Consider the following 20,493-nt stretch of genomic DNA (forward strand, 5'->3'; position numbering starts at 1 on the left):
GGTTTGACCCAAGGTCGAAGCCGGGGGGGGACGGAAGTGCTCTCTTTGAGACCTTACTCTGTACTCTGGTTCGAACCCTCGACGGATCTGTGGCGTATAGTTGAGTTCCATTAGTGCCTCGATGGTGGGTCCCTTCCTATGGATTGGATCAAGTCAGGCTGCCAACTGGTTACTCCGGAGCCTGGGCCTACGGAGGCAGTGATGACACCTCAAAGCCTCCTTTTTTAAGCTCAAAAAAAAAAAAACAAAACAAAACAAAACAAAACAATAGGATGTTTGGTGCTGTTGGTAAAACAAATTATAGATTATAATTTAATGGATTAGAAATTATAACTTTAATTAGAAGTTGTTAATCTGTTTGATGCAGCTGCTGGATTATAAATTAAAATTGCTAAGTAGTGTTTAGTAAATAAGATGTGAAATAGTTTTTTGATATGTAAATGTCATTTTTACCCCTGTTAATTATAAATTGAATTAGCTTTTATTAGTTGTAAATTGAATTCACTATGCTTGGTTGCGTTTTTTTGAATTTTTTTTTGAAAAAATGATTTGAAAACTCTTTTTTGAAAAAAAATCATTGTTTGGTTTTCTAAAAAATACATCATTACAATTTCAAATTTCCCTTCAAATTAAGGAGAGAGACAATAAAAAATAAACAAATCTCACATCAACAAATACTCTCATCTACATTATATATATACTAGTGGATGACCCATGCCTACGGCACTCCAAGTTTAAAAAAAAAAATCACATTCAAGTTAATACACTTTTGACCAATGAAAAATAAAAGTTAAAAGAAACTAATGTAGAGCTTCCATACTGGTAAAAATTCACCACATTGTAGTTATGATCTATTCAATCCATTAATAATTCTTCATATTCAAGGTTAAACTCTGTGTCACAGTGTATACGAAACTTTCAGTATACACATAATTCTTCATTTTTAATTCCCTTGTCCTTTTACTTTGTAATTACAATATGAAATCAAGAGAGATTTACTCAATACATATAGTTCATGAATTAATTTGAAACCAAAAAATAAATAATCATGCATTCTATATGTATAGCCTCAAGTGTAGTCCCACTTTAAACTTGGTTCAACATCTCTATATGAATTTTAGATCTGATTATTTTTTATTGCCAGTAGCACACCACCATAAATGCATGATGCTTGAAAAATATCAAAAGATCCATTTGCAAATCCAGTTGATCTTTCGAAGGGAACTATAGTCTCACAAACAAACATCTTTCAAATGGAACCATTAGATCTTTTCACGTTAAATAAATTCATTCTATCCATTACATACTCATTCTATCCATTACATTATGCGCATACATATGTGTATGCATTTATAGTATTTAAAGAAGGAATGATAGTAAAAAAAAAAGGCTTTTTACGTTAGATACGCGTTGTCTCCCAATTGTGCAATCCATGTCACCCACTTGTATATTCCATCACCTAACAGCCTGTAATTCAAGTGATGAAAATGAACAATAGAAGGGAAAAAAATAAAAATAAATAAGAGAATTTTAAAGAGGAGTGGAGAGTGGTATTTTAAGAAGAGCCATTTGAGGAAGTAGTGCTTAAGAGGAAAGTCTAAGTGGGTGCAGTGGCTATTGGGCATATCAACATCGTTAATTTCTCTGTATCAAACTTATAAACATCAGCCCAACTTCAATTTCGGTGGCTGATGTTACATGAGAGAGAGAGAGAACTTAGCCATTCAAAAAGCACCCAAATGGTTGTAACTCCATAATTTTTTTGAAATCTTCTTGTTGCTCCATAATGGCACTTTAGGAACTACAAATTAAAAATTGAACTGATATTTGAACTGAACATTCAGTGTCATCGCCTAGATGTTAACAAAGAAAATTTTGGAAGAAGAAATGATAAAGTTCACAAATTATAATTTAACGATCAACTTAATGATAAAAACTTAAATTCCACAATTTAGGAAAGAGGGCAAAACTACCAATTATGCCAAATCCACTTGGGAAAAAATAACAGTTCAAATATGATTCTGTGTTTAAGTTTAAAAAAATGTAATTAAAAAAACCCACAAATGAAACCAAATCAGTAGTATAAAATGCTAGAAAAGTTATGATGAAATTCAGTCAGTGGTGGCAAGTACTCCAAAACCAAATTTCAGTCATCACCACAACATCTCACACCTTTAACTCAACTTAAAAAATAACAATTTTCTATTTTGAATTCCACACAAACTAAATCCAAAACCAAACCAGTATAAAAATTAAAAATTAAAAAGCAAATTGAGATTTAGTTGAGAGAAGGAGGAAGTGAATCAACAACTATTAACAACTCTATTGAAATTGAAACTCTATACAAAATCACTTAATAACAAAGATTACATGCAAAAACAAAATTAAATGTCCCAAATGAGCAATACTCAACAAAACAACCTCATCCACAAAACTTTTTAGTTCAAACTTCCCAATTTCATTTGACTATTCAAGTAAAAATGATAAAATTTACAATGAAATCATGAAACTGTCCTATTTATACCCAAAAGACAGTATATATTCATTTTACTATTACCCAATACTATTAATTTAACTGAATTGAATCAATCTGACAAAGATATGAGCTATTGCACTTTGTTTTCCTATGCATTTTGTTAGTTTCTTTAGACCAAGAATCAAACTATCTAATTAAAGCAATCAATCAAAACCACACACATATGTAGATGCCAAACTAATAAAATAAAATTTAAGCTAAAGATGCACTGTTTTATGTCAATATCAGTAACCTACCAAGTAATAATACCAAGAACAAATAGAGATTAGATTCCACAATGAGCATAGTTAAATCATTACACTATGAAAAAAAATAGAATTTGGAAATCAAATTGAAAGCATGCTAACAAATAGAAGGCTTCTCTGTTAAACCAACTAATAATGATGAAATTCTAAGCAACCAATTAGAGGATTCTATGTAAATAAGAAGACGTTTGTTAATGAGATTAATCAAAAATTGAACTGGATGATATTACAAATCCAAATAATTAAGTTATGAAATTCAAAATCAATTAATCGGAAAAAAAAAAATTCAAATATTAATCATTAACACAACTTCTATAAGTAAATCAAAACTTGAAATTAAGTCATGAATTTGAATTTGAATAAAACCTTGAAATTAATCATTAATCATGAATTTGAAATCTTAGTAAATAAAAACTCCAACTCAACTTCTATAAGTATAAGACAAATTAAGTCATGAATTTACCTTTTATATCTATAACTCATGCCTCAACTTTAAATTGCTTCCATTGGTAAAGTTTCGAATTCCATGGAAATTGAATACATTTGTACCAATTAAAAAAACCAAAATTGAGGTAGAGGGTGGGAGTGAGTGGGAATCATTCCATTATGAATCTTCAGCCTAAAACAAAATCCAAACACACGTGGGCTCAACTAGTGGTGTATGATGAGATTACAAATGTACATTAAATATTAGGGGGGAAAAACAAAGGTGAGAAAGGTTCAAATGAAAACCTCTTTGTGTACAATGGTACTAAAAACCCCAAAATCCCGTACTAATATACCAATAAAAGCACGAAATAACAACTCATTCACATGAAAAATATATCTAAAAATCTAAGTTTGGGTGCTCACCACGAAAAAGTTATTGAACCCATTAAATATGAATCTTGAGAGAGAGAGAAAGAGAGAGAATCTCCACAAATCAACTATGTAGAGCATGTGTTGGTCTTCAAAATCAAAGAATCATGGAAGTCAAAAATTATTGAAATCAACTTCCAAACTGCCCATAATAGCTATCGACATTGGTGGATAAAAGAAAATAATTAATTATCCAGAAAAATGAAAACCAATATAATGGCTCATAACTCTATATAAACAAAGGAAATCAGACCAAAGCCAATAGATTTTAAGTGAAAACAAAGCAATACCACAACAAATTATAAAACAGAAACCCCAATGAATTTTAATTGCCTTGAAAAATTAGACTTTGATTTCAGTTTAAAGTTCTATGTATGGTGGCGAGGATCATCACTTATATTTGAACAAACTTGCATGTGCTCAAATCATTAGAATGTTATTATCACAACCAGAAATTGGAAGTTATACCTTACCTTTTGAAGAATTTATGGATAGGCGCAGAAAGATATTTGAATTGTTTTCTAAAAGATGACCAACAAAAGGAAACATTAAAATGCTTTAATAAGAATGCAAATCAGATACTTACCACAATGTTCAGAAGCGAAAGGTTGTTAAGAAGTTTCACTTCTTCCTCAAGCTCTCTAATATGAACCTATTAAGCAAATTTAAAGAAATGATTAAGATATATAGGACCACAAACACAATGCTTCATACACAAATTACCATAAATCTAAATAAAGCAAGTAAATTGGAAGTGATTTTCAACTTTGAAGCACTCTTGTTGCAACTGAAACATTCTTAGATATATACCAATACCAAAAATAATTGAAAAAAGTAACAAAAAATAAATAAATATATCCAAAAGAATCACCATAAACAAAATATATCTTTTAGAAATGAAGGAGCACCAAATTCAAAATCAAGAAGAGCACTTCTCAAAATAATAATAATAATAAAAAAAAAGTATAAGAACATTATCCCAAAACAAAATCACTGCTCACATTTGCTGTGCACCACAACTCATCATCATTCTGCAAATCACCACTAAATAATGTTCTAGATAAAGCTTAAGTAAACACAAAAGTATTCAATAAATACCAAAAATATTTTGTCTAATTAGAAACTATGAGTAAAAAATATGACCATTTATATTATTTTCGGCTTAATGTTAACAGTCAGGTTAACTTTAATGTTCACATTAACCCATTTAATGTTAACAATCCTCAACCCATTTGACTAACATGAAATAAAAATTGGTATTAACATGAAACCAATTTCTTCCTTTTAACCCCCATTTGATTTGACAGAGTGAGAGCTTTGTTGGTGATGGTGGGGATGATGGGATGACAAAAAACAAAGTACCCAAATTTGTAGGGAGAAGATAAGTTTATTACTGATTTTATTCACAGATAAATTCAGTACTGACAATTGGAAAAGAAATTTTAAATCACAATAAGGAAAAAGAAAAGAAATTTGTACAAAAAAATTAATTCGTCCAATAGACTTGTAACATTAAATAATTAAATCATACTTGAAAAATTATTGAATATTCTTCGAATGCCATAAAAGTATAGACATATGGTACTTCTGATCAATGAGATTGCAAAAATAAAAAATGAATGAGAATGACTTTATCTCTATCAAATTGACCAAAGTAGGTCAAGTCAATTTTGACAATTGTTTTTCTTATACAAAAAGCCTAAGTTCAGGTTTGATTTGTTTTTGTATAATTTATTTTTTTAATTTTGGCCCATAATTTATTTGTTTAAGGTTTCAATCTTGTTCTTTGAATTTTTTTTTTTAATGCATTATCTTGGCTAAATATTGATTTCTCATATATTAGGGGAAATTAATAATGTCCACTCTTAAAAGTATGCACATCATATTAATAAAGTTTGTTTATTTGCAAAAAAAAAAAAAGGATGCACATCATAAGATAGTTATGAATTTTTATGATGAAAATTACCAATGTTTGGTTATAAAATCAACAAAACCCATAAAAGTACACCAAAAATCCTACATGCATCTAGAAAATTAAAGAAAAACAATACTCACAGTTTGATTTTGGGAATCGTTCTTTCTCTATTCCGTGAATGATCAATTGATGGTCGAAAGAAAAAAAAAATTGTAATCAATATATATACACACAATAATCTATTAAGAAAGAGATGAGAGTATTACTTTTACTTTGCAGAACAGAGCACCCAACAAACCCATAATTTATTTGTTTAAGGTTTCAATCTTGTTCTTTGAATATATATATTTTTTAATGCATTCTCTTAGCTAAATATTGATTTCTCATATATTAGGGGAAATTAATAATGTCCACTCTTAAAAGGATACACATCATATTAATAAAGTTGGTTTATTTGTCCAAAAAAAAAAAAAAAAAAGGATGCACATCATAAGATAGTTATGAATTTTTAGGATGAAAATTACCAATGTTTGTGGTGTGTATTAAAGTTAATTTGTGTGTGTGTAAATTCCATTGAAACATTTTATCAAACACTTAATAAGTAAGGAAGATAGAATGGTTATCGAACATTTTAATAACAACCAAACGATAGTAATGGCACAACAACCATTCAATAGAGTAATTCAATATAATAGTCCCACAAATTCCTACTAAATCAAAGTAAATAGGTTTCGTGGAACCCAACCAACTCTTCATATATTTGTGTGTATATATACATAGATAAATATATGAATAGGAAAAATCAACAAAACCCATAAAAGTATACCCAAAATCCTACATGCATCTAGAAAATTAAAGAAAAACAATACTCACAGTTTGATTTTGGGAATCGTTCTTTCTCTATTCCACTAATGATCAATTGATGGTCTCTATGGCTTCAAAGAAAAAAAACAAAAAAAAATTGTAATCAATATATATACACACAATAATCTATTAAGAAATAGATGAGAGTATTACCTTTACTTTGCAGAACAGAGCATCCAACAAACCCAACAAACCCATAATTTATTTGTTTAAGATTTCAATCTTGTTCTTTGAATATATATATTTTTTTAATGCATTCTCTTGGCTAAATATTGATTTCTCATATATTAGGGGAAATTAATAATCTCCACTCTTAAAAGGATGCACATCATATTAATAAAGTTCGTTTATTTGTCAAAAAAAAAAAGGATGCACATCATAAGATAGTCACGAATTTTTATGATGAAAATTACCAATGTGTGTGGTGTGTGTTAAAGTCAATTTGTGTATGTGTGTAAATTCCATCGAAACATTTTATCAAACACTTAATAAGCAAGAAAGATAGAATGGTTATCAAACATTTTTGTAACAACCAAACAATAGTAATGGCACAACAACCATTCAATAGAGTAACTCAATATAATAGTCCTACAAATTCCTACTAAATCAAAGTAAATGGGTTTCGTGGAACCCAACCAACTCTTCATATATATGTGTGTATATATAAATAGATAATATGTATGAATAAGAAAAATCAACAAAATCCATAAAAGTATACCCAAAATCCTATATGCACCTAGAAAATTAAAGAAAAACAATACTCACAGTGAAAAAGTTTGATAAAATGTTTGATAAAAAGTTTCATAAAATGTTTGATAAAATCAACAATCAGAACATTTTATTAATAAAGTTTGGTTATCGAACATTTTAGTAGAATGGTTATCGAACATTGAAAAATTCTTTGATACACATGGTGGTTTTGGTTATAAAATAAGCATTGAAAAAATGTGTAACATGCACCAGAATACTAATGATTTGTGGAACTTAGTTATAAGATTTTGTGATGCTCAAATTTATGATGAACTGTGTAGTGTTTATGGTTATAACCCATGGTGGTTTTGGTTATAAAATTTTGTGATGTTTAATTATGAATTTAAGTGGCCTTAGTTATGAGGATTTATGATATTTTTTTAAGATTATGAACTACTGTGATTATAACTTTGGATGCATATCGTTAAAAAGTTTTTGGGGATGCATATCGTTAAAAAGTTTTTGGGATATATATAAATTTAATATGACTTACTGGGTCATTCTATCAAAGACTTGCAATACATGACTTATTGGGTCATTCTATCAAACACATGTGTAATGATCGTAATTGATTTGAGTCCAGTAAACTCACACCAAAAAATAAAAAAACAAAACAAAAAAACATGATTGGTTGTTCAAGAAATGGGTTCTAGTTGTGTGCCTATATATATTTCCCAAAATCAAAATAAAGAAAACTTATTGGGTCATTCTATCAAACACTTGCAATACATGACTTATTGGGCCATTCTATAAGATGAAAAAGATGAACAAAAAATAAGATGAAAAAAAAATATGACAACACACTAAGGGTTTAAAAATTGTCTGACCCAAAACAGAAATAAAAAAGCAGAGTTGTCTAGATTAATATGGTAAAACAGACCAAAAAAAAAAAAAAAATGGCAAAATAGGCAACCAAAACAAACCTTCCCAACCAAAACAAAAAAATGTCTAGATCAATCCCCAAAAAATTGTCCCATTTTGATACAAAAAACTGTCTAGATTAATCTCCAAAAAGCTATCTAGATTAATCTCCAAAAATGTCTGATTTGTTGATTAATATGAGAGAAAACAACAAAGAAAATCAATAATTTATATATGATTAAACAACAAAGAAAAATTCTTTACCTCTGTGGATTTGGAGGAGGGTTCGCACATCTGACTCTGGTTTTCGGATGATGGAGAGAAATTCTTTACCTCTGCGTTGGAGCCACGCCAGTTGTAGAGCTCGGATTCGGCCAGCGGCGAAGTTAAAGAATTTTGAGGCGGTTCAGAGGGATTGAGATGTGTTTGTTGGGGGCGGTTCAAAGGAATGGATGAAGAGAGAAGATGAAGAGAGTAATGTAGAGAGAGGGATTGAGATGGGTTTGTTGGGGCTTGGGGCGGTTCAGAGGAATAGAGAAATAGAGAAGATGAAGAGAGTAATGTAGAGAGAGAGACGTCTGTGTTCAAAATTTGAAAGAGAGCGTTGAAAATTTGAGAGGAGTGTGTGTGAGAGAGACAGAGAGACACTATAAGGTGATTAGACATTGTGAACCATTAGATTGAATTCAATCTAACAGTCTATGTATTGACAAAGGGACAAAAGTCCCATCAAAGTAAAAATCTGAGCTTCCTTATTATATATATATATATATATGTACATGGTTGGTTTGATGAAAACATAATGTGGCATGTACTCATTTATGGGTACATATCTTACCATTAACTGTGCAACTTTATTATAAAATTTTCACTCATTTCAGCCACAGAAAATGTATTTTTTTTTTCTAAATTGGCACTAAAAAATTTCTGCCGTATAATCAAATTTTCATGAATGCTATGCACAAAAATAATTCAGAAATTTGCATTAAAAAAATCATAATTTTGACAAATTTATGTACACATTTTCGGAATAACCAAAATTAAAATACAAATTTGCAGAAAACGTAAATTTATACAAATTTCAAAAAAATGTTAATTTATACAAGTTTCCAATAAACGTAAATTTATGTACAAAATTAAGAAAATCGTAAATGAATAAAAACACTCAGTTGTTTAAAACTGGCATTAAAAAAAAATATGTGAATCGATGTTTAAATTTATTTAGAAAATCATAAATTTGTTAACAAATTTATTTACAAAATTGTATATTTATGTTTAAATTTATTTTCAAAATCGTTGAATTATGTTCAAATTTAAATAAATAGTCAAATTGATAAAAAAAAAAATTTGGGTTGTCTGTGTGAATAATTAAAAAAAAAAAATTGTACCTATACGTACCATGGTTAACCCGTGGCTGATAGAGGGAGAGAAACAAATTAGGAAAAAAAAGAAACAAGCAAAGGCTCTTCACATCACGTGAGGAGCACACAAGTACAGTGTACTAATGCCTAGGCTCTTAGAATCAAATTTGGAAAAAAAAATTTGAAAATGGATAGTTTGCTTGGTTGTGTTTTTTTAAAAATACTTTTCAAAAAATTTTACTTTCTTATTTTTCGTATTTTTTTGTTTTTTACTAAATTTTTTTAATATTTTAAGCAATTTTGTTTACTTTTTAGGCATGCCTAATATAAATATACCTAAAAAGTAAAAAAAATTGTGAAAAAAACCTTTTAAAAATTCACTAAATACCAAAAATACAAAAAAAAAAAACCAGAATTCAGTACATTTTTTTTGTGTTTTTATGTATTTATTAAATTTTTAAAATATTTTTTCACAAATTTTTTTCTTTTTAGATACATCTAAGTAAGGTATATCTAAAAAAGTAAAAAAAATGTTTAAAATTTTAAAAATATTCACTAAAAACAAAAAAACACGAAAATCAAAAAAATTGAGTTTTCAAAAAACTTAATTCAAAAAACTCAAACCAAACATTTTTCAGAATAACCAAATAGGCTGTATAAAATTTTCAAAAAAACGTGTTCAAAAAATCACAACCAAACACAGTGATTAATTTTTATTTTTTGTTATTCACTAGTAGTGCACATTTTCCACATATATATATATATATATATAATCTATAGTCCATTTGGATGTTTTTCTATATATATGTATATATATATTTATTTATCAAAAAAACCTATGAGTATAATCTTAAATTAATATATGTACGGTAGAAACTGATAGTCAGAAGCAAGAGGTGAGTAACTTCTCATAATTAACTTTTTTGAGTTAAAATAAGTTGTTATAATCAGAAATTGTTTAAAATAATTTAACCAAACAATTTAAAATAAATTTTCCAAAATTAAAATCTATAAATTAGCCAAAATAATTCATACTGAACACCCCAATAGCTCGGTTTGGTAGAGTTATGGAAAAGTGATTATAGATTATAACTTAACAGATTATGGCTTATAACTGTGAACATAAGCTGTTAACCTTTTTGGTGCAGTTGTGAAATTATAAATTTAAGCAGCAGAATAGTATTTGATTAATAAGCTGTAAAATAACTTTTTATTGTGTAATTGTCTTTTTTGCCCTTATATGATTTTAAAATGATTATTTTGTCATTTTTTCGGTTTTAATTTTAAAAAATTATTTCATTAATAAAAGTTAACATAATTAATATTACAAAAATTATCATTTCATTAATAGTATCAATTAGTATAAAATTATTTCATTATTTCATTATAAATTAATTAGCGGTAATTAATGGCTTAATAAGCATCAATTAATACTAAAATTATTAATAGTATCAATTAGTATAAATTTTTTTCATTTTTTCATTATAAATTAATTAGTGTCAATTAATGGCTTAATTAGTATCAATTAATACTAAAATTATTAATAGTATCAATTAGTATAATTTTTTTTTCATTTTTTCATTATAAACTAATTAGTGTCAATTAATGGCTTAATTAACATCAATTAATACTAAAATTATTAATAGTATCAATTAGTATATTTTTTTTTTTCATTTTTTCATTATAAACTAATTAGTGTCAATTAATGGCTTAATTAACATTAATTAATACTAATATTATTAATAGTATTAATTAGTATAAAATTATTTCATTTTTTCATTATAAATCAATTAGTGTCAATTAATGGCTTGATTAGCATCAATTATTATTATATTTTTAATTTTTTTTCATTACAATTAGTAATTTATTAATTTCAATTATTAATTTAATAGAAGTTATTGATAATACAGTTACGATACAACGGGTTCCAGAGGGAATGGGTCGGACTAGTCCACGCTTCTCTAACCGTTATCTGAATGGCCAAGCCTACCTGAGACTCTGCACAGGAGTTCAATGGGGAACGGAGAGTCCCCCAGCGAACCCTTAGACAAACAAGTTAGAGAGGGAAAGAAATGAAATGTAGAGATATGAATTGGAGATAGAAAACTTAACTTTCTTCTTGTCTTCAACGTTTGCTTATATCCTTTGGTCATCATTTCGCTGTCCCTTCCGACCTGCCATCTTGGCCGAAAGTCTATGCTGTAGCTTACCTTGTTCAGGGTAAAGGGGTGTTGTTCCAACGGAGAGGTGTTGTCGTAATAAATGCTGTGATGGGCTGCATTAATGGTGATGTGCAGTGGCAATAACTTTGAAGATATTTGTCTGCTGATGTGGCTTGTCCTTTACCTGCCGTATGCCTGAATGTCATTGGCTCTTTATGCCGCGTTGGATTCTAACTGTTCTGGACTTCACCAGCTGGGTTATGTATTGGGCTCTGAGTGATGGGTTTGGGTTGTTCATAGTGGGCTATGGCCTTTATGGGCTTACCCACGTCAGTAGTCCCTCATTCCCGAGTGCAGCTTTAGACCAACGAAGAGAATACTAATGAAGAGAATGAGGGTGTTAGAGATTGGCAGGATGGAGGTCGACCGGCAGGGGTGACCGAGTGGGTGGACTGAGAAGAAGGGAGGACCATGGGGTGGACCGACCGCGAATCGTGGCCGAGTGAAAGGGCCGACCACGAGGAGGGCCGACCGCGAAGGTCGGCCGAGTGGGAGGGCCAACCACGAGGAGGGCTGACCGCGAAGGCTGACCATGAGAAGGACCAACCGCGAAGGGTAAGGTGGAGGGGCGCGGGGCTCAAGAGGCGGCGTGTCACGTGGTGATTTGAAGTGGAAAAGACAAGGTAAGGGGAGGAAACAGTGGATCGTGGTCGTACACGTGGCAACATCTCGTGGGAGGGAGATTAGGCGTTGGATCAGAAATGAAACGATAGGTCATTATAGGTGTTGAAAAGACAGTTTTGGCGGATGTTTGGAAAAGTTTTCAAACTAGCGCAAATTAATTGCGACCCTTGGAATACAGGCAAGCCTTGGGCTTTTGGCATTATTCGATTTACCTACTTCTCTGCGAAAAATCAAAACATTCCAAGTGTTAACTCCTTTGTTACTGACGATATACCTCTGCAACATTTTTTCAATTTCCTTGCACCTGCATCCGAAGCGATTCGCAGACATACCATAGAAATGGCCCAAGAAGAAGCTATGAATGTTAGGGTGGATCCGCTTGGTGATGACGACGCAGTGGAGTTAGTAGAGCAGTATAGGACGGAGAGGCAAATGGAGAGGGTGGGGAAACCGGTGGTATGATCTCATGTTTCCACCATGATAGCAGCTCCGAAGCTAATCAGCTAGGCGGAACCGGATCACTGGCACACGAAGGCTGACAAATCAACGGTTACCGCGGTAGAGTTGGAGGCTATTCGCGAAAAATACCAGGTGCCTGTTGAAATAGAGTTATTGTTGTCGACTTCAACGGAAAGGCCAACCGACGCAAGGCCGGGGGAGTTTGCCCTTTATGATGAAGCATTAAAGGGAGGACTGAGGCTACCACTGCCGCGAGTGGTGGTAGATGTCCTGAACCGTTTGGAGGTGGCACCGGGCCAACTAATGCCCAACGCGTGGAAGATTGTACTGGCCTATGCAAGCGCGTGGCCGAAGGCGAACGAAGAGGCGGCCATGACAGTAGACGAATTCTTCGCATGTTATAAGGCCTCAGGATAACAAGAGACTTGGGTGACGTTACAGGCGGCGGCAGGGAGGGGTCTGGTGGCGGGGCTGCCGTCATCAATTAAAGGTTGGAGGCCACGGTGGTTCTATGTGTCTGCGAATAGAGGGGCTAGGGTGCACACGGTATGGAGAGTGCCCACCAAATCTGTAAAGCCAAAACTGGGAGCAGCAGCAGATAAGAGAATAAAGAAGGTGAAGGCATGCGCGGGAGAATGAGGGGGTTAGGTGGGATGAACTCGTTCAACCCTCAGCCTTGTTTGGAGCGGGGTTGGGTCCTCAGCCGAGCGGTGGAGATCTGGGGCGAGCTGAATTGGAGGCGAGTAGGAAAGCGCAAGAGGCTGAGGATATGGCTATCCTCGCCAAAGCCAGTAAGTTCAAAGAGTCCCAGGAAGACCGACCGCCAAAGTCGATTGCGAGGGAGAGGATTCGACCTCGCCCCAAACCCTTGAGGGAAAAGGACTTAGGTGGATTCGTGCCCCGACCGCCCCCAGTAGATCCTTTGAAGGAGAAGGCTTTGAAGGAGATGGAGGTGGAGGGTGTGGTAAAGAAGAAGAGGAGAGTGAGGAGGAGTGAAGAAGAGCCTGCCGTGAAGAGGAGGAGGGAAGTGATGGCAGAAGAGACCAGCATGGCCAAGGAGGCAGAGAAAGGGAGAATGGAGGAGACCTCAGGAGGGGTGGTCGTCCCAGAAGTGGTGGAGATCGCCTTGGAGAGAGTGGAGGTCGTCCCAATAATGGCGAAGATCGCCTCAGAGGTGGCGAGGGTCGCCCCCGAAGTACAAGTAGAAGGTGGGGCAACTGGCCTTGAGCCAAGGGGAGGAGAACAGCCCCAGGGAGGTCCTGCGCCCCAAGGAGGGGGTGTCAGGCTGACGACTGAGATCTACCACACTCGCGCAGTGGCTGGGCGGCTGGAGGGAGAAGAAGGCCCAGCCAGGGCAGGTGCAGATCGCCTTGTGGGGATCGTAGATGAGGCAGCCTTGCGCTCAGTAGCCAGATTCAATGAGGCTGAGTTGCTGAGGGGGTTATGCTCTGCTCAAATGGAGGTAACCACCTTAGCAAGAGCTCTGTTGAGAAAGGCGGCGGCTGCAAAGATGAAGGCAGACGAGGCCAAGGCTCAACTTGCAAGTTTGAAGGAGGAGCGTGCAGGCTGGAAGAGTGCCCATGCTGAGCTGCGAGCGGTCAAGTTAGAGCTGGAGAATGAACGCCGCCAGGTTGTGTCGCTCGAGTTCTAACTGGTGAGCGAGTAGAAGAAGCTGGGGAATGCTCAAAAGGACTGCGCGGTCGCTATCAAACGATTTGAAGAGGCTATGACCAGCAATGAAAATCTGCGTGCCCAGCAGATCAAGGAAAAAGAAAACACAGACTTGGAGATTGCTAGGCTACAGAAGGAGCTGGAAGATAAGCGTGTTAAGGCAATGGAGGGGAGGGAGGGCCTGCAGAAGGAGTTGCAGGAAAAGAGGGCCAAGGCGGCTGCTGAAAGGGCGACTCTGCAGAAGGAGTTGGAGGAAGAGAGGGCTAAGGCAGCCTCTGAAAGGGCGACATACCCTGATCTGTGTGTTGTAGCAGTGGATCAATTCAAGGGGTCTGTTGAATTTCAGACGGCAGTTGATGCCGCGGTCGCCAGCAGCTTGGCGAAGGAGGAGTCTGGGGGGGCGGGCCCGTCGAGGACGACTGCTAGGGGCAAGACTGAGGCAGAAGTTATTGAGAGCTTCCAGCGGCCCGACTTCTATAAACACGAAATGGCTAAGTTCTGGGACAGTGGTTGGAAGATGTTCAAGTGTAAAGCTGAGGAGCTGTTCCCAGATTTAGACCTAAGTAGTGTAAAAATTGACGACGACGATGTGGCCTAGACCCTCCTGGATGAGATACCTCGTGTCCAGTGAGGGGGAGTAATTGAAGAAGAAAAAGAAGAAGAAGACCTTGTACTTAGAGTTGTTTTTGTGTGTTTGTTTTTGTTTTTGAATTACTGTAATGAACTTATGTACAAATTTGTGAATAAATAAAATTTCAGTTGTGTTTTCATTTGATTGTCTGTGCTTGTGCATCTGAAATGAATGAGAATGGTGGCTTGTGTACATCTGCAAAGTGGAGGTAAAGTTGTAATAAAAACTAAATTTAAGAACTCCTTAATGTAGAGTGGAAGTGAATCTGTAATAAAAACTCAATGCAGAGTAAAGTTAAAGGCTCCTCAATGCAGAGTAAACTTATAATAAAAACTCAGTGCAGAGTAAAGTTAAGAACTCCTCAATGCAGAGTGGAATTTAAAATGTGATAAAATTATGAGTTTGTGTTTGCCACACTGCTGAAGTGGATGAGAATGATTTATTGGAGTTAGGCTTGACTAGTAAGGAAATAGGTTGACTTGTAAAAGTTGATGGACAAGAAAATAATCTGACTAGTAAAGGAAACATGTAAGGACGTCGTTGGAATTTGACTAAGTGAAAAGTTGTGTAAAAACTTGGACTTGGAATTGTGACTAAGTGTGTCTACTAATGCCACAAGTATGCGTGCTCAGTTGGGGCTAAGCTGTGATTTACTGACGTTGCAAGTAACTCAGTTTGGACCTGGAATGGTGGCGCTCAGTTTGGCTGAGACTTGTTATGCTTGGTCTGGCTGAGGCTTGGTCTGGTCGAGTGCATCATGCTCAGTCTAACTGAGGCTTTTAAAGCTCAGGCTGGTTGAGGCTTTTGGTGCTTAGTCTGGCTGAGGCTGTTGGCGCTCAATCTGGCTGAGGCTGTTGGCTCTCGGTCTAGCCGAGGCTTTTGGTGCTTAGTCTGGCTGAGGCTTTTGGTGTTCAGCCTGACTGAGGCTTTTGGTGCTCAGTCTGGCTGAGGCTATTGGTGCTCGGTCTGGCTGAGGCTTTTGGTACTCAATCTGGCTGAGGCTGTTGGCGCTCGGTCTAGCTGAAGCTTTGGGTACTCAGTCTGTCTGAGGCTTGTTGGCGGTCAGTCTGGCTGAGGCTTTTAGTGCTCAGTCGAGCTGAGGCTGCTGGTGCTCAGTCTGGTTGAGGCTTTTAGTGCTCGGTCGGGCTGAGGCTGCTGGTGCTCAATCTGGCTAAGGCTTTTGGTGCTTAATCGGGCTGAGGCTATTTGTGCTCAGTCGGGCTGAGGCTGCTGGTGCTCAGTCTGGCCGAGGCTTTTAGTGCTCGGTCGGGCTGAGGCTGCTAGTGCTCAGTCTGGTTGAGGTTTTTAGTGCTTAGTCGGGCTGAGGCTGTTTGTGCTCAATCTGGCTGAGGCTTTTTAATAAGTGCTGCAACAAAAATGTTATTGAGACAACACACAGATAGTTGAGATATAAAATTGTTGTCATGGAAAGTGCGATCCAGTTGATCAAAATTTACATTATGCCAGGGGAGAACAAGTATGTTCATGTCTGTAAATTTGTTAAAAAGAAAATACAATAACTGAGCAATAAAAAAGTAGGAGTTTATTGAAAGTAGCGCTTCAAGTGTTCAGCGTTCCATGGGTGGGGGAGGTCTCGACCTTCCATGTCCTGAAGTCGGTAAGTGCCCGGACATGGTCGGGCTTTCACAACGTAAGGTCCCTCCCAATTGGCTACCAGTTTACCCTCAGTCGGATTTTTGGTGGCAATAGTTACTTTTCTCAAGACAAGGTCCCCTACAGCGAACTCCCTTGGTCGGACTTTGCGGTTGTAGTGTGTTATCATTTTCTGTTGGTATGAAGCCAATCTGACAGCGATGGTCTATCTGAGCTATTCGATTAGGTCTAAGTCTGCCCGACGGAGCTCTTCGGTTAGTTCTGGATCTGGATGTGAAACCCTTGGGGTAGGCAGACCGACTTCCACTGGAATAACCGCCTCAGCGCCATATGTTAAGCGGAAAGGGGTTTCCCCAATGGGAGTCCGAGCTGTAGTTCGGTAAGCCCAGAGTACATTCGGTAATTCCTCAGCCCAAAGTCCCTTAGCAGCTTCTAGCTTAGTTTTGATGATCTTCAGAAGAGAACGGTTGGTGACCTCGACTTGGCCATTGGCTTGGAGATGACCTGAGGAGGAGAAACAGGGTTGGATCTGGAGGTCTGCACAGAACTTCCTGTATTTGGAGTTGTCGAATTGTTTACCGTTGTTGGAGACGATGGCTTGAGGGATTCCAAACCTGCATACAATCGACTGCCAGATGAATTTGGTTGTGTTCCGTTCGGTAATGGTGGCAAGGGTTCTGCTTTTACCCACTTGGTGAAGTAATCAATGGCGACAATTGCGAACTTGGTCTGGCCTCGGCCGGTAGGAAGTGGACCGACCAAATCGATCCCCTATTTGGCGAACGTGATGGGTCGTTGAACACACCAAAATTAAATACTAAACTATACCAAATTCTATCAGAATAATGGCAAGTCCAGGTATCGATCCACAGGGACTATTGTGAAATTAAACTAATTTAATTGTCAAATTCCTAAATTAATTTTGATAAAAAGATTGGTTGTTTATAACCTAATTTAATAACGAATAAATTAAACTAAGGAATTAAATTATCAATAATAAATGAAATTGGGTTTACTGAATTGGGGAAAAATCCTAGGGTAGAGAATTCACCACTAACCACATAATTAGGATTTCCAATTGAAATTAATTATGCTATGGTTTGAATGGATTAATGCTTCGCAACTACAAGCTCAAAGCATTTAACAAGAAGATTATCACATTCAATGTACGAGCACGAACCATCTCAAGTAATACGAATCGTTCACTCTAAACTAGGGTAGTGATACGACTCGTTCCTCGTAGCATGGTTCGTCCCATACCTTGAATGTGAAGGAATAGAAAATTCATGTATGGATAATATTCAACAATCACAGAAGGTCAAATATTTGAAAAGATAATGAAAATTATATATAAAGAATTTCTAAAACACCATACAATGGTTCAAACCTTTACATAATATAAAATAAAAAAAAAAACCTATTACATGGCTAGGGTTTCTTCAAAACCCTAGAAAAAGAAGACTAGCCACTCATGGAGGAGTGGAAGGAGGTAGAAGGAGAATGAACCACCATGGGAGACATCTTGGAGCTTTTGTTTCTCTTCCTTTCCAAACCCTAGCCTCTCCCTTTAGGTCCCAACAATTTCAGAACCCTAATCCAGCCTTTTACTTGCCTTTTTATCCTTCCCATCTCATCCAAACAGGTTTAAAACGTCGGTTTGACTTTCCCAGAAAAAGTCAACGCACGTGCGAAAAAGTCAACGCACGTGCGAAAAAAGTCAACGCACGTGTGGGAAAGTCAACTCTGCCCAAATTCTGTCCTTTTGCTCATTTTATGCTCCAACGATATACAACCTGATTGACACTCAACACACATTAAATATACAATTTTGACCAGCAAGTGAAGTTAAGAGATTTCAATTAACGGCCTCAATGATGTATATTTCAGCCTTAATCAGAACGGATAAGGACTGTAAACTCTGATCAACTCAGTGGGAGGAGCATGGCAGATGATGGCGAAGCGTTGACATCTATCACACTTGAGCACGAAGTCGATCGCATCTTGGTGGAGGGTAGGCCAAAAATATCCAGTGCGAAGTATTTTGTGGGGAAGGGATCGGCCGCCTGAATGATTACCGCAGATGCCCATGTCGATTTCTCGCATCACATAGGTTGCTTGAGCTGGACTGAGGCATCGCAGATACGGGCATGAAAAATCACGTTTGTACAAGATACCACTGACGAGGATGTAATTGGATGACCGGGCCTTAACTTTGGCGGCTTGTTGTTGGTCATCTGGAAGTTCACCCGTTGTCAAAAATAGAAAGATGTCCGACGCCCAAGGGATGGGCTCATTCTGGAGGAACTGCACTTCTTGCTGATCAGGAGAAATGGCAGGGTGGGCTAGGTACTCGAGACGAACACCGTGACTGAGGTCGGACTGGTCTGCTGAAGCCAACTGAGCCATTTTGTCTGCCTTTGAGTTTTCTACCCGAGAGATGTGCTAGATGTGAAAGGTATTAAAGAGGCGAACAAAGGGAAGGGCAATATCCCTGTAAGCCCGCATTGTGTCCTCCTTTGCATCAAATTCCCCTGTAATTTGTCCGACAATGAGCTAGGAGTCGCTAAACACTCGGATGTGGCTAACACCAATGTCCCTGGCTAGGCGGAGCCCTGCTATCAATGCCTCATATTCGACCTCATTGTTACTGGCATTGAACAAGAAACGGAGAGCACGTTTGAAGTAACCACCCTCGGGGGCGGTGAGGATGAGGCCAGCCCAACTGCCTTCTCTACGGGATGATCCGTCGACATTGAGAGTCCAAGAATGAGGGTCTTCTGGCTCGGTAGGGGTTGGTGGGGGTGGAATGGCCGTGGTTGGGGTAGGATTAGTGAATTCCAGGATGAAGTCGGTGACAGCCTGCCCTTTAATTGTTGTTCATCGTCGGTAGGAGATGTCAAATTGGCTGAGTTCCACCGACCATTGCATGAGTCTGCCAGAGAGCTCTGGTTGCTGTATTACCTTCTTCAAAGGTTGGTCGGTGAGGACCACTATTGAATGGGCTTGGAAGTAAGGACGGAGTCGTCTGGAGGCGGTGACTAAGGCCAAGGACAATTTTTCTAACAGTGGGTAATTCTGCTCGGCGTCCCTGAGGGCCCGACTGATGTAGTAGACCGGCCGTTGAACAGAGTCGTCTTCCCTGATAAGAGCTGCACTGACTGCGGTGCTTGAAACGGCTAAGTAGAGGAAGAGGGTTTCGCTAGTGATTGCCTGAGAAAGGAGGGGGGGTTGGCCATGCACTGCTTCAACTGCTGAAAAGCCGCTTCGGACTCGGTCATCCATTCAAAAGTTTGCCGAAGAACTTTGAAGAAGGGGAGACACTTATCCGTTGCACGGAAAATGAAGCGGTTGAGGGCAGCAACTCGGCCAGTGAGTCTCTGAATTTCCTTAACCGTTCTCGGTGGTTGCATTTTAACCAAGGCCTTGATCTTTTCAGGGTTAGCTTCAATGCCCCGCTGACTGACCATGAAACCCAAGAACTCCCCAGATCCTACGCCGAAGGCGTACTTCTCTGGGTTGAGTTTCATTTGGTACTTCCGTAGGGTGGCGAAGGTCTCTCGCAGGTCGGTCAGATGGTCAGCGGAGAGTTTACTCTTGACTAGCATATCATCGACATATACTTCCATGTTTCGACCGATCTGATGATGGAAAACGGCTTTGACCAGCTGTTGGTAGGTGGCCCCAGCATTTTTCAGTCCAAATGGCATCACTTGGTAATGGTAGGTGCCTCGGTCGATAATGAATGAGGTATGTTCCCGATCAGATGGGTGCATCAGAATTTGGTTATACCCGAAGAAGGCATCCATGAAGCTGAGCATCTAGTGATCGGCCGTGGCGTCGACCAACAGATCTATTCGGGGGAGTGGATAACCGTCTTTGGGG

The 20,493-nt window shown here is 37.0% G+C and overlaps 1 protein-coding gene and 1 long non-coding RNA gene across 2 annotated transcripts; both read right to left on the reverse strand.

Annotated features, from left to right (window-relative positions):
• Positions 1–1,265: 1,265 nt before the first annotated feature.
• Positions 1,266–8,602, reverse strand: LOC114259777 (uncharacterized). Its single transcript, XR_014360252.1, has 4 exons — positions 8,294–8,602; positions 6,428–6,489; positions 4,226–4,291; positions 1,266–1,467 (listed from the first exon to the last, which is right to left on the reverse strand). It is a non-coding gene; the product is annotated as an uncharacterized LOC114259777 (long non-coding RNA).
• Positions 8,603–18,504: 9,902 nt separating this feature from the next.
• On the reverse strand, positions 18,505–19,017 carry LOC145811252 (uncharacterized). Its single transcript, XM_082907559.1, has one exon. It carries the CDS (start codon positions 19,015–19,017, stop codon positions 18,505–18,507), a length of 513 nt encoding a protein of 170 aa, XP_082763685.1.
• Between the last annotated feature and the right edge of the window lie 1,476 nt (positions 19,018–20,493).

Source organism: Camellia sinensis, chromosome 2, assembly GCF_055761805.1.
Source record: "Camellia sinensis isolate YWXY chromosome 2, ASM5576180v1, whole genome shotgun sequence".
Classification (NCBI taxonomy): domain Eukaryota; kingdom Viridiplantae; phylum Streptophyta; class Magnoliopsida; order Ericales; family Theaceae; genus Camellia; species Camellia sinensis.

Excerpts from the sequence above, each read along its gene's own strand:
- LOC145811252 (XM_082907559.1), bottom strand. The coding sequence starts at position 19,017 with ATGGCTCAGTTGGCTTCAGCAGACCAGTCCGACCTCAGTCACGGTGTT.